Source organism: Protomyctophum parallelum (genome assembly GCF_964188405.1).
Source record: "Protomyctophum parallelum genome assembly, chromosome: 17".
Classification (NCBI taxonomy): domain Eukaryota; kingdom Metazoa; phylum Chordata; class Actinopteri; order Myctophiformes; family Myctophidae; genus Protomyctophum; species Protomyctophum parallelum.
In genome coordinates, this window is record NC_139719.1 from 31,428,654 (window position 1) to 31,442,015 (window position 13,362).

General features: G+C 40.4%; 1 protein-coding gene across 7 annotated transcripts in view; it reads left to right on the forward strand.

Annotated features, from left to right (window-relative positions):
- LOC310874530 (rho GTPase-activating protein 23-like) overlaps positions 1–13,354 on the forward strand; it is a 59,307-nt gene extending 45,953 nt beyond the window's left edge. For 6 of the 7 annotated variants that reach the window (XM_083787377.1, XM_083787373.1, XM_083787378.1 and 3 more), the window contains 15 exons: positions 887–926; positions 1,095–1,232; positions 1,602–1,910; positions 2,219–2,280; positions 3,271–3,377; positions 3,591–3,703; positions 5,099–5,251; positions 5,771–5,849; positions 6,172–6,245; positions 6,475–6,564; positions 7,451–7,576; positions 8,030–8,074; positions 8,205–8,298; positions 9,933–9,964; positions 10,158–13,354. In XM_083787377.1, the coding sequence (XP_083643503.1) occupies positions 887–926; positions 1,095–1,232; positions 1,602–1,910; positions 2,219–2,280; positions 3,271–3,377; positions 3,591–3,703; positions 5,099–5,251; positions 5,771–5,849; positions 6,172–6,245; positions 6,475–6,564; positions 7,451–7,576; positions 8,030–8,074; positions 8,205–8,298; positions 9,933–9,964; positions 10,158–11,198 (2,503 nt within the window). In that variant the 3' untranslated portion in view covers positions 11,199–13,354. Of the gene's footprint in view, positions 1–886; positions 927–1,094; positions 1,233–1,601; positions 1,911–2,218; positions 2,281–3,270; positions 3,378–3,590; positions 3,704–5,098; positions 5,252–5,770; positions 5,850–6,171; positions 6,246–6,474; positions 6,565–7,450; positions 7,577–8,029; positions 8,075–8,204; positions 8,299–9,241; positions 9,267–9,932; positions 9,965–10,157 lie in introns of all 7 variants that reach the window. The other variant, XM_083787379.1, reaches the window with a different exon arrangement.
- Positions 13,355–13,362: the final 8 nt, after the last annotated feature.

The following is a 13,362-nucleotide window of genomic DNA, read 5'->3' on the forward strand; positions in this document are numbered from 1 at the left end:
AAATAGCAGATCTACAACTTTAGCTATTTTCATGAAAGAGAGTTGGTGTTGAGGGAAAAAAGGAGCCTATCAAGTATAGACCACAGGGGGATGCCAAATAAGTATGGGGTTTAAGTAGTTTCTATATTTCTGTCTGGTTTAATAAATTTAAACCAGACAATTAAAATTTAAAATATCTATATTTGTACCACTGCTGTTTTAATGCCGTTTTGTTTTGTTTTGCTTTTGTTTTTATTATATTTTCTGCTCTGTAAAGCACTTTGAGCTACATTTATGTATGAAAGGTGCTATATAAATAAAGATTATTATTATTATTATTATTAATTTCATATCTTAAAAGATCAAACATTATCACACTGTTTGATCTATTTTTACTCTTTTAGTACTATTTTAGTTTCTATAATACATTATTTTGTAGACTGCAAGAGCAGTTTGCAGGAATGTTTGAATTTGAATTCAATGTATCACCTTCAGTGATTTATTAAAAGTTTAAATAAATTTGATTTATTTTGACATGACATATGTATTGAATGTCCCTACTTGTGCAAAATGCTGCCTAAAGGTCCTTTCAGATGGTCAGAGTGTGATGCAGACAGGTCTGCTCATAAGGGGCACGACAATGCAAGCGTAAACAAAAAGCTCAACTCAATCCAGATCTAGTCAGTCTGCTCGTGCACGAAACAAGCACGCCTGTGACAATTTCACGGGACCATGCCCACCTAAATACACTTGCGTTGTCACCACTCAACTTCTCCGCTCGTACAAAAAAAACACAGGCCTCTCATTGAAAATGAATTAAGAGGTGCGTTAATCGTTGCCCATCTGAAAGGACCTTTACTGTAAATACGAACTAAAAATGTGTTAACATTTTCTTTGTTTTTCACAGGAGATTGCCAAAAAGGGTCAAGAGCTTTTTCACTGATGGGGTGAGTCCACAATACATAGCATTGATTATCTCATGCTAAACCTTCATCATGCCGTTAACTTCCTCCATGAATCATGCAATATCATCCATTAAGAAAGTCTTAATTTAGGCCTGAGAGTGTAACAATGCACCAATTTGTTTGACATTTAACATTTACTGTGTGCTTCAGTCTCTGGAGAGTCTGCGGGTCCAAGAAGAGGCCAGGTCAAAGCGTCACTCAACCTCTGAACTGGGCACCATTACTTTCAGTGACGTTCGTAAAGAGGGCTGGCTGCACTACAAACAGATCCTCACAGAGAAGGGCAAGGTAACTCATGTCAGCTAGTACCTTCTGGTACTTATCCACATATCCAGTGTTAACTAGTACCTCTGCTGGCCTTGTAGAGTCTTTGTTAGAGTTGTGTTGTCTAAACTTGCTATACCTCTGTCACCATTTCTGTTACATTTATCATGTTTGGTACTTGGTAGTCGTAGTTGTGGTTTATTCTATTGGTAAATAAAGTGCTTCTCAGTTCTCATACTTTCTCTGATCTCCCTCCCTCTATCTCTCACACGCACACACACACACACACACACACACACACACACACACACACACACACACACACACACCTCTACCCACCTTGAGTTGTTTAACGGTTATGTTTCTATTTTTCAACATTCTTCCGCATCCCAGAAAGTAGGTGTTGGAATGCGTCCGTGGAAGCGGGGCTTCTCCGTGCTGCGCTCCCATTCGCTCTTCCTCTACAAGGACAAGCGGGAGGCGGTCCTTCACGGGGCGGGGGCGGGGCCTGGGCAGGACGACCATCCTCCCATCAGCATCCGCGGCTGCCTGATCGACATCGCCTACAGCGAGACCAAGCGCAAGCACACGCTGAGGCTGACCACGCAGGACTTCTGTGAATACCTGCTGCAAGCCGAGGACAGGGATGACATGCTGGCCTGGATACGTGTCATCAGAGAGAACAGCAAGACCGACAACGAGGTCAGTTCTCTGTGCACGGCATGCACTCGCATGCACATACACGCACGCATGCACATACGCATATACTACATATTTATGTCTGTATGTAAGCACAACTCGCTTCAAGGGAAAGGCTCGCTCGACTCAAGGACAGTCTAGAAGAGTTCAGGAGTATACTGGGGCAGATTCAGAAATGCGTAGAAAGGAATATAAAATCTGCACTCTCTTTGGTTTAACTGCTGCTGCGGATCCAGATGAGAACAGACAGACAGACAGACAGACAGACAGACACTTGCGCACTCATAACTAGAGTTTTACATTTGTTGCAGGATTTCGGATTCTCAAGACAAGCACTCATCAACAAGAAAATGAATGATTACAGGAAACAGAGGTAAGTATGTTGCCTTGCATGAATAGTGAAATATATTTATCAACTATTTATAGAGCACATTTACAAACGACCAATATTGACCAAAGTGCTTTACAGAAAGTTTGAGAAAAATACATCAACCATAGCAGACAAAAGAGGCAAATAAAACGGAGAGTAAAGAAAGCAAACAAAAATAAATTACACATGTGAAATACCAAACGGACACACAATACGGGGCACGAATACACACTCACAGTTGAAAGCATAGAAAACAATTTAGTCTTATGCTTTAAAGGCCTCCAGTGACTGGGCAACATGAACATGAAGGAAGGAGGCGAGCTATCCCAAAGCCTAGGGGCACCTCTGTTTTTGGGGCGTTTTTTTGCCCAGGCAGAATCAGCTGATTAGCCCAACTCGAGGTTCTAGTTGGGGTGTTGATTGATGAGTGATATATTATTTATTTTATTGGATCTGTTTTCTAAATTTGAAAAGTCAGTACATTTGTAATTCCCAGTCCCTGCCAGAATTATTATGCAAAGTATAAGAAATTGCATCAACTGCATCAAAGATTATGACTATACTAATACAAATACTCTTCTAAGACCTCACTGTGGGGCCTGCAGAATTTCTGTAGTGTGTGTGAAGTTCATTAATTAAAGTAATTATCTTCATCTGAGGAAGACCAAACCTGGTTGAAACGTGGTTTGCACAGGAAAAAAAATTTCACCTGTTCACTGGATTTTTCTTTTTGATACATTCAAATACTTGAACTGCACTAGCAACTGAATTAATGGCTGTGCATAACATTATTTTCTATGGTATTTGTCAGAAAACCTGTCATGTTGTCATGGAAATAAGAATATATTAGAACAGGACTCTTTATAAGTCATTCACTACTTAAACATTGTATATTTCACATATAAACATTGTATATTTCACATATAAATATTGTCATATTGTTCATCTTTTGACCTTGAGCTTGACTGATTGTGTCTCTTTCACTGTGTGCAGTTCCATAGTTAACAAGCCGGATGCATCTCCCAGAGCTCATAGAATGATACCTCCTTTCCTTCTGGCAAAGACGGACAACGCCTCAATGAACCGCTCCTCCAAACCTGGTGGGTAGAAGCAATAAGATTCAGGTCCAGTGATTATCGCTGGGAATAGATACAACTCTGGCTTACTCATTGACATATCTGTCTAATCATTTGGTCACTGATTCATAAAGCATCAAGCATACTGTAAGACAGTCATTTAAAAAAAATCTAAGTGTGTGTGTGTGTGTGTGTGTGTGTGTGTGTGTGTGTGTGTGTGTGTGTGTGTGCGCACAGATGATAACAAGATGTTGTGGGGCATCAACCTTATGAAGAAGAGCAAGAAGACAGGAAGTCCCAAGGCGTTTGGTATCAGACTGGAGGACTGTCAGCCTGCACTTGACCACAAAGTATGCTCAGCTCATTTATCGTTGTGTGACCTATTAGGGGGCGGCATCAATATTTTATATATAAAACAATGACAGTTTGTTCAACCATCACCAAACATATTAAGCGGCAGAAACGTGTCCCGAAAAGTAAAACGTTTTAGAAAATGACCAATATCGGGTGTCAATATTGCAAATTTGTCCAACTCCAACTGTGATAAAGCATGTGAATCTATTAATACAATTGTCAGAAACTGTCAATATTCTAGACACATCGCAGCTTTCAACTTCTAATAGATTTTGTTGATTTGAATCCCTGAAGAGCCACTTTGCACTATGTCTGTATGTTAACTTATGATTGGTTCAGGGGTAAGACAACCAAGTTTAATTTGTAAAGCTACAATCCATCAATTTTATGTCCATTGTCTACTTTTGTCAACGGAGTGTAGCATGTCCGAACTACAATAAAGATAGCGGCACATTTGCTATGCAATCTGGTGCGCTGTCAGATTCAAATTCAAATTATTTAAACTGTCAACTAGCAAATGTCCTACCTGAGGTTTCTGAGCACTATTAAAACACACTATCATTCAGATTGGCGCCACAGCGCCATCTGGTGGAGGGCTCAGAGCGCCACCACACATGCATTTTCAATTTAGTTTGAAAGCCGATTTGGCCGGGAATCTGCACGTCAGGAAGTAAAAATCCACTATGTAACATGTCCCACGATTGTCATTTAATCCACCCAAAACATACTTTTTGTAAGCTGGGATCATATCGTTTAGAGAAATGAGTCGCGTTCTAAAAACGGCGTTGCCATAGACGGCATAAGCCAGCGGAATATCCATTTCCGTTTTTTTCCCGTTTTTTTCCCACCGCACGGGAACCGGAGTGTTATGAGCGCATACAGGACACAAATGATCACATAATCGATTGATTGATTAAAAAGGCGTGATAAGGCGTCATCGGCGGGGAGGTACAGTACATACGAAAATAGGCGTTAAAAGGCGCAATTGGCGATAATGAGTTAAAATATAATAATTCAAATAAGTCCCAGATTGTAGCTTTAAGATGAGAAACTTCATAGTTTACTTACATATTCATATTGATTGACAATTAAAAAAACGATGTCTAGACAGATGCCAAGTTTGCCATTTCTTGTCATTGTCATTACTTTGTAGCACATTCCAAAATTCCTCCACTCCACCCTGTTCTCATATTCTGAACTTGTATTTTCAAAGTCACCCCTGATAAGGGTGTCTGTACGATTTCCTTCTTGCCCCCCCACACCCTCCGACTGTATGCCTCCCTTTCTTGTCTTCCTGCTTCCTTCCTTCCTTTCTCTCTCTCCCTCCCTCCTCTGTACTTTCAATCCATCTTCCTGAATGTCCCTCTGTCCCTGTGCCTGCTGTCTTGCAGTTTGTCCCTCTGATAGTGGAGATGTGCTGTGGTGTGGTGGAGGGCTCTGGTCTGGAGTATACGGGCATCTACCGGGTTCCAGGGAACAACGCCATGGTGTCCAACCTGCAGGAGCACCTCAACAAAGGCATGGACATCAACACCGCCGATGAGGTGGGGACGGTCATTTAGTGCTTCCTGCCGTGTTCATCAGTACTCTTTAGAATGGTTTAATGTATTACTGTATTAATTTATTTACAATTTTAGCACAGTAATAAACAATTACTGTCATGTTCATTATATTATATTATATTACATATACCCGTTCGAATATACAGTATGAACACCAAATTATGTACAGTGTGGGTAATGCTATTTAATAGATCATATTATTGATGTACATGTATTGATGTACATACATGTACATTTTGAGGGGTAATCAGTCGGGCTGGGGGAGGGAGTTGGGATGGGCACATTATTATTATTATTATTATTATTAGGCAGGTGGTCCGCAGACCCCATGTGTTCCGCAAAGCATTCCCTGGGGTAGGTCTGTGTATTCCTTGGACTCACGGACATCTCTCTCACTCACACACACACACACACACACACACACACACACACACACACACACACACACACACACACACACACACACACTTATTTTAATTAAATCTCTTGTCATTTCCACAGAGATGGCTGGACCTGAATGTGATCAGCAGTCTGCTCAAGTCTTTCTTCCGAAAACTGCCCGAGCCTTTGTTTACTGATGGTGAGTCTTATTGTTTAGTGAATCTGTCATATAGTATATTTATATTGGTTCAGAAAAGGGTTCATTGCCATTGAAATGGCAAAAGAATGTATCACAATTTAGACAATGTACTTTTGATAAATAACTTGCGATCAGTATTTACTTTTGTGTTTTTTATATGGTTGTTTGTATAGTCTGTTTGGTGTTGCATGTCTTATAGTGGACCACAATGGAAATAAACTTTTTCGTGTCTAATCCACGTTGGCGATTGATTGGTGAAACTTTAAATCGCCTGTCAATTAAGTATTTATCTATATCTCAGATATATGATCTGTGTTTACAGATAAGTACATTGATTTCATTGATGCCAACCGGATAGAAGATTCAGATGACAGACTGAAGACCATGAAGAAGCTGGTATGTGACATGAGCTACTGTAGAAGTAAACATCACACACCTGCCGATCCAACCAATATGTCCATACATAGGCATATATAGATATCCAGTTGTCCAAAACCGCCGATCCCACCGATATGTCCATACATGATGACATGTCCATATGGGCATAAAAGGGACAAAGCCAGTATAATGGTAAATGTAACCTCTCTAACGGTCCTCTGTACCTGTTTTTCTGCTCCTCTCCCAGATTCATGACCTCCCAGACTATTACCATCACACCCTCAAGTTCATGGTGGGCCATCTTAAGAAGGTGGCAGATAACTGTGACAAGAACAAGGTGGGTGTCGGCGTTGTCTCAATTGACCATGCATTTTCACATAATGCTCTGGCTCTTGTGTTTTTCTGTACGGTGAATACTGAATATCGTAACTGGTGTTCTTCAGCACAAGTACTATAGTGTTACAGTTTTTACAGTAGTACTAAAACCAGGAAGCAAGTTTCTCATGGTCACATTTATTTCTCAAACATGAATTTGGAAAGTGTTTTGTGGTTTTGTTTACAATTACAATGTGTAATAATAATAAAAATTGTTTATTTTTGAATTTCTTTTTTTCTTAATTTATTCAAAACCCAATTCAAAACTTTAATTGGAAATTTGCCAAGGAACCAAGGTGCAGGTAACTTCTGCCTCATCAAAGTTGGTATTGTGACTTTATATAATGATTGTCAATTGCTTGCATGAGAGGGAGAGAGGTGGTGGACTTAGCTGCTTTAGCAGACAGTTTGAGGGTCCAATGGAGTTGAGAGATTTTGTCCAAAGCGCTTTGATACTTTTCATTGTTTCACTATTATTTTTAACCAACACACAAACATAACGGGTATTCAATAGCATTGATTCATGATTCATTCAAATAAATGAATGGAGTTAGGTGGTTTCCTCCCGACAGCAACGATATGCAAACTATACTGTTCAATATACTTTCATATATTCATGGAAGTAGTTTGGCTTGTATTTAGCGACACCTGGTGACAAAAATACATTACTGCAGCTACATTGCATGGCCATAAAACTTGGAAGACTTTTCTAATGTACCACTTCATATTTTTGACAATTATGGAGTTAGCCATGGGATAGTCAGTGCACTGTGAGCAAGTCAGTTATGAGATGTGGATTGTTCCCATTTTCCCTTCCATTTACATGCGACAAAATCGTTGGTGTCTAGATGGAGCCTAGAAACCTGGCACTGGTGTTTGGCCCGACGCTGGTGAGAACATCAGAGGACAACATGACTGACATGGTCACCCACATGCCTGACCGCTACAAAATTGTGGAGACACTCATCCTGCACGTAAGAAGCACCTACCCACATCTACTCCACACTCACACAAAGCCACAAATATGCATCTAAACAAGTCAGTATTCTTTACAGTACTTAAAGCAAAGGAATGTGCAACAAGGTGACATAATTAATAATTAATTTCTATCCTCCACATGAACCCTAGCGTCCTTATTGAGCAAATAGTCTGCAAAAATCACACCCGTGTGAAGTGAGGGGCGCTCTTATCATCTTACAGCGTCAATTACAACGTAATGTTTGTTTATGCAACAGGTGCTAATGTTTGTTTTAGTCCTCAAAACTACTTTATTGTCAAGGTTTAAGTGGTTTAAATGTTAGGTGCCTCTTTTATGTAAACGTAAGATATTTGTATGTGATTCATGTTATTCAGTTATGTGACGCTATCTACAGCACATGCGCCACCGAGTGACAAGTTCTGACAACACTGTATTTTTAATTCAACAGCATGACTGGTTCTTTTGTGAAGGAGAGATGGAAAATGATGAAAAGGTAAATCACCACAGTGGAACTGTCGTGTCAATATCATCATCCTTATTGGATGGAATAGTTTTTACTCATGTTATGTGCGTGTGTGTGTGTGTGTGTGTGTGTGTGTGTGTGTGTGTGTGTGTGTGCCTAGGCTCCAGAGGATAAGAGGGACTCACAACCTGTACCAAACATTGACCACCTGCTGTGCAACATTGGCAGGACAGGCATGCCAGGAGAGGCATCAGGTGAGACAGGACGTGGAGCACATTTTATTGCACAAAAGGTTTAAAAAAATAATTATATATATATATATATATATATATATAGAGAGAAATAAAATTTGCTCTGCAGTAGAGTGGTCTCGGTTTAACAGGTTACATACAGTACTGTGTATAATTGTATATTCTTTGCTACTGTATGTAGCCTATCCCACCTACAGAAGCTATGCTACAAAGATACCATTTCTATTACCTTAGTTTCAGATAAATATGTTTTTATGTGGTCTATAAGTAGTAGTCACTACACTACAGTGACAAGTAGTGTTTCATGGATCAGGTCATATTTTCAGTCAGGAGTTAATTAATTACTCTTGAAACTTTAACCTCCACTACCAGTACTCTCAAATATTGCATAGCCAGACGATCAGAGATCTCTGCTTATTGATACATATAGTGACATGACATCTGAATTCAAATGGATTAAAACTGCTTGGAAACGATATACGGAAAGAAAAAAAAATAACAGCATCGCAGAACCAATGCAAAGACTTTAGGGAGAGTTCCTTCATATGGGATGATATCAGGATTGGTTTTCAAAGCAGTGGGTGTGGGCGTAGGCTTGTTACCACAGTTTCTTCTGGCGTCCAAGCCCTTTCATTGCATTTAGATTTCCACAGATGTATCAGTAAGCAGAGATCTTTGATCATCTGGCAATGCGAGACTGCCCAGATTTAGACTTGAAGCAAATGTATTCATCTTTGCACAACCACGTCCCTAAAATAGTCCACTGTCATTCAGTGTTGACGTACAGTATGGGTCCACTACTCCACTTTCATGCAGTGGCCCTTTTTCTTTAATCATTTCCTGCTGCATTTTTTTTCTCCAGCTGTTGTTCTGTCTGGATATTTATGATGTTTCCTACTTTTTCTTACTGTTTGCTTCGGGACCTTTCGACCCTCTCTTTCCCTAGCTGAGACAGTGGATCAACCTCTTCGGTAGGACCATGTCTCTCTCTCTCTCTCTTTGTGTCTGTGTGTCTGTGTTGTGCGTTTGTTTTATGCTCATTTCCTGGCTTTATTTGTCTTGTTTTCCCACCCAACAAACTGTCTGTGTTAAATTGAAAAGTGAACACTGGTCATAACATGGTCTTGTACTTTACTTTTACTGAACAACTAGAACAGTTACTAGATGGTTTTATTTTTTGTGGTTTGGAATATATATTATTGGGAGCTGTGGTGCTTTTGCATATTGCTATTAGAGAAAAACCAAACATCTGCAAAAACAAAAAAAATCATAATACATGATTTTCAAATTTTCTACAAGGCTATTTATTTTCTATTATATTTCATTTCATTTTCAAAAAGTGCAAGGAATATTTGACTGTCTACCAAATAATAGGACAGTTGTCTATGGTTGCAGCTGTAAGGCTGATGCAGGTACAGCTAGGGGTACATGTATAGGGGTTTTAAATGTGAAACTCATGAAGATCTACAGTAATCCAAGGATTTTTGTCACAATGGCTGGTGTTCCCTTTTAACATTGCAGTTGTGTGTGCTGCTGTGATAAGCCTTTCATTTAATACTACTGATACTACCACTGTCACTACCATTCTGTGCTGATAACATGATTTAACTAAATTCCTCCCCCTCGCTTGCATACAGATTCCACCACCAGCGATTCAGTTAAGTCAAAGGTATGTAAGAACCCATTGCATCTTGATCACCTGACATTTGTATACATTCTTTGAAAATTGTTTCCTTGATGAGTCTATGAAGTCCATATTATATCTTGCATATTTTATATCAATAACATGATTATCTTATCTACCCCTCAGTATTTACTCTTCACTATACTGTATAATCACAAGATGATGTTATGCGTTTCAGGTTTCTTCAAGCTCCAAGAAGGACCTCAATGCCAGAGACTTTCTCCCCATGTCACTCATCTCTGCTGTGACCCGGAAACGTAAAAAATGCCCTAGTACCTCCCACCCGGGTAGCAGCACCGACGAGGACTCTGAGCATGAGCCGGTCAAGGCCAGCAACTACGGGGGAGGGGACAGAGAAGAGAAGGAGGAAGAGGAGAATGGAGAAGAGGATGTAGTCAAGAGAGAGCGTACCCCTCCCAGAGAGGAAACGATGGATAAAAGGGATAAAGGGATGGAGGCTAGAGAGGCTATGGAGGCCAAACCATCCTCTGCTGGAGCAGAACGGGTTGACAAGGGGAAATTGAATGAAAGGGGGGGCAATGGGAAGAACTTGGAAAAGGACTGGAGGCAGCATGAGAGCATGGCCTCTGCTAGGGTGACACCCCAGCCTCGGCCCCACAGTTTCCTCTACTCGCATCACCCTCTCCCAGCTAGTGTTCGCGCCACCTATCCAAGACCCCCAGTTGAGACCAGTCATACCCCACACTTGAAGTCCCACAACCTGGCTAAAGCACGCCCTGTTGTCCCCTCTTGGCTCTCCCCCACCAGGCTTCCCAATACCTACCAAACTTCCAATCTTCAAGCGACCCAGCAGCCTCAGTGGTACCAGCCGGTGCCAGTTCGCTACAGGAAGACTAGGGTAGGGAGAGCGAGGGCCGTGTCCATGAATCTGGATCTTGAACGGGGAAAGAACGAGGACCGAGTCTGGGGATGGAGTGGAGAAAGGGTGGAGGTGATAAGGGTCATAGAAGGAGCGTCGAGACATTATGGACATTTTGAGGTTCCGCAGGTATCCATCGTAGGTCCTATATCAATTCAGCATAGATCACAGACAGAAGCACTTCCTCGCTTGGCCCGGGAGGACCCCTCTCTCCCTCCCTCCTCCTCAGGATGGATGGATCAAGGGTCCCTCAGTTCTTCCGTTGTGGTGCTAAGGAGATCACCTCTGGATGCCAGGGACAAGAGGAGAGCCTGGCGCCGTCACACAGTTATAGTTTAACAGGGTCCTGTCCTCTTGATGCAGTGTAAAGCACTTTCTGTTTACTCGCAAGCACTGGGATGCTAATATCACCAGGCCCAAAGCCCTACAGTCCCTAAAGGGTCATGGAGTTACAATGTGCGGATCTTGTCTCACCGTCATTAAGTGGTTTCACTTGCTTATATGTTGATGAACATTTTTACAATGACAGTTTCATTCCAAAATTAGACATCCACAATTTCAAAAATGAGACCTCCATTCTGACAAAATGATTGCTGTCATGACAATAACACAATTGTAAAGCCAAGTGAATTTCAGCTACCTTGAGCCCTTTACTATATTTTGTAAATATCTGGTTTTAATTCAATCACCATGAGGCATAATAATTTCCAACAAACCCTAAGTACCATTTTGGAATGAAACCCTTACATTAGCTGAACGATGACAGTAATCAACATAAAGGAGAAAATGAAAGGAAGCTGTATAAAGTAATATTGCTGCTGCTGTTGCATTTAACACTCACCAGCACAGACCTTTTAAGTAACATTGACAGCCTTTAAAGACTGCATTGCACAAGTACTGTTATCTATCCATACTGGCCCTAGTCTAATTATAGATCTAGCTATATATAAGTAGCAGTTTTCTATTTTTCCAATGAAAATACTTTATAATTCCAATATACTGTGTACATGGCTTATCATAACTAATGAATGATGTTCCTGCCAAATGGGTAAGTATCAAATATGATATGGGAAAGTATCAAAAGATATGATTGGTGCCTTAACAGCAAATCTCTAACAGAAGGTAAAAACATGACATTTGGCCAGTATGCATATGGTATGGTATGATAGTGTGGTGGAAAATCTGTCATTCAGCTCTTGGTCCGTTATTGACCATAATTCACATACAATAGCCATTTTGTTGATACTTTGGATGGAGTTTCCCACCCCAAGTGTGACATAAGAGCCAAATGGTCATGGTGTGAATATGGACAGTTCAGTCTTCCCAAAACCTGCTTTGTGGATCAACTAGTCTATATGGGTAAAAATATTGTCATGTCTCACTGGTAAACTCTCTTGTTGGGACACAAACACCTAATTTATACTTTGTATTTTCAAGCCAATAATGTGGCATCACAATGCGTTAGTTTGAAAATCAGTTGTCGGCAAGCATCATTGTCATGATGGAGAGTAAGTTAAACCTGAAACTGTTGAAAATTGACATCAGAAATATGCAAGGTGTATTGACACAAATCTAGTAGTTCCCTGTGTTTGTGGGTGAGGAGCTGGGGGTGCAGAGACTGCAGACCTTGAATGATACTAGCATGCCTCTGTTGTTGCCCTCTGTACTGTTGCATGAGGAGAAAAGTAGCAACAATAGCTCACAACATGTCACATTGCGACGCATTGTGAGCTTATAGATCTATTCTTTTATACTTTTTGAATCGTTTTGAAAACATTTGAAAAATGTTGCCTGTAATGACGTGCCCTAAATAGGGACACCAGGTTTAAAGTGGTTAAGGCAGCTGTTTTATTAGTCATGCCACATTTCATGAAAACAAAGGGGTCATTGCACCATATCAGCATGGACATGTGGAGAGCCAAGAAAAGAAACAAGCACTTAGTTCGATACACGGGCACCCAGAGAGGCTTCAACTGATACAGTACCACATCAGTATTATAAAGAAAGTAATTAAAACGATATCTGGACATACCTCAGTCCTCTAATCTTAGAATAACTTCCTTAAATCCAAACCATTTCAGTCTTATGGTTCATTTATACATAGTCATAATGACTCAGCGGAAGAATGCATTGCTCGCTGTCATGGTCAAACGACAAAGTATATTAGACTTTACCCGAGTGTTATTTCTTTTTTTTATATTGTTTCCTTCCTATGCTGATGCATTTGAACCCTAGTTTATAAAGCAGAGTCTGAACGGAAGTGGAGGCGAACCAAACTACTACTGCCAACCGCTGTCCTCCAACCAGACTCTGGTTGTCCTTATCATATCTAGACTCTGTCAGTCCCTTTGTCTTTCTATCTGTGCCCTTGTGCATGTACTATTATGTACGTGGGTGATTGTGCGTGGACCAATTTTGTAACAGTTGTACAAAACCTTGTTAAGTTAACCTATGTATATATTATACATAATATATTAAATTATTTGTTTTGAAAACTGTTTGA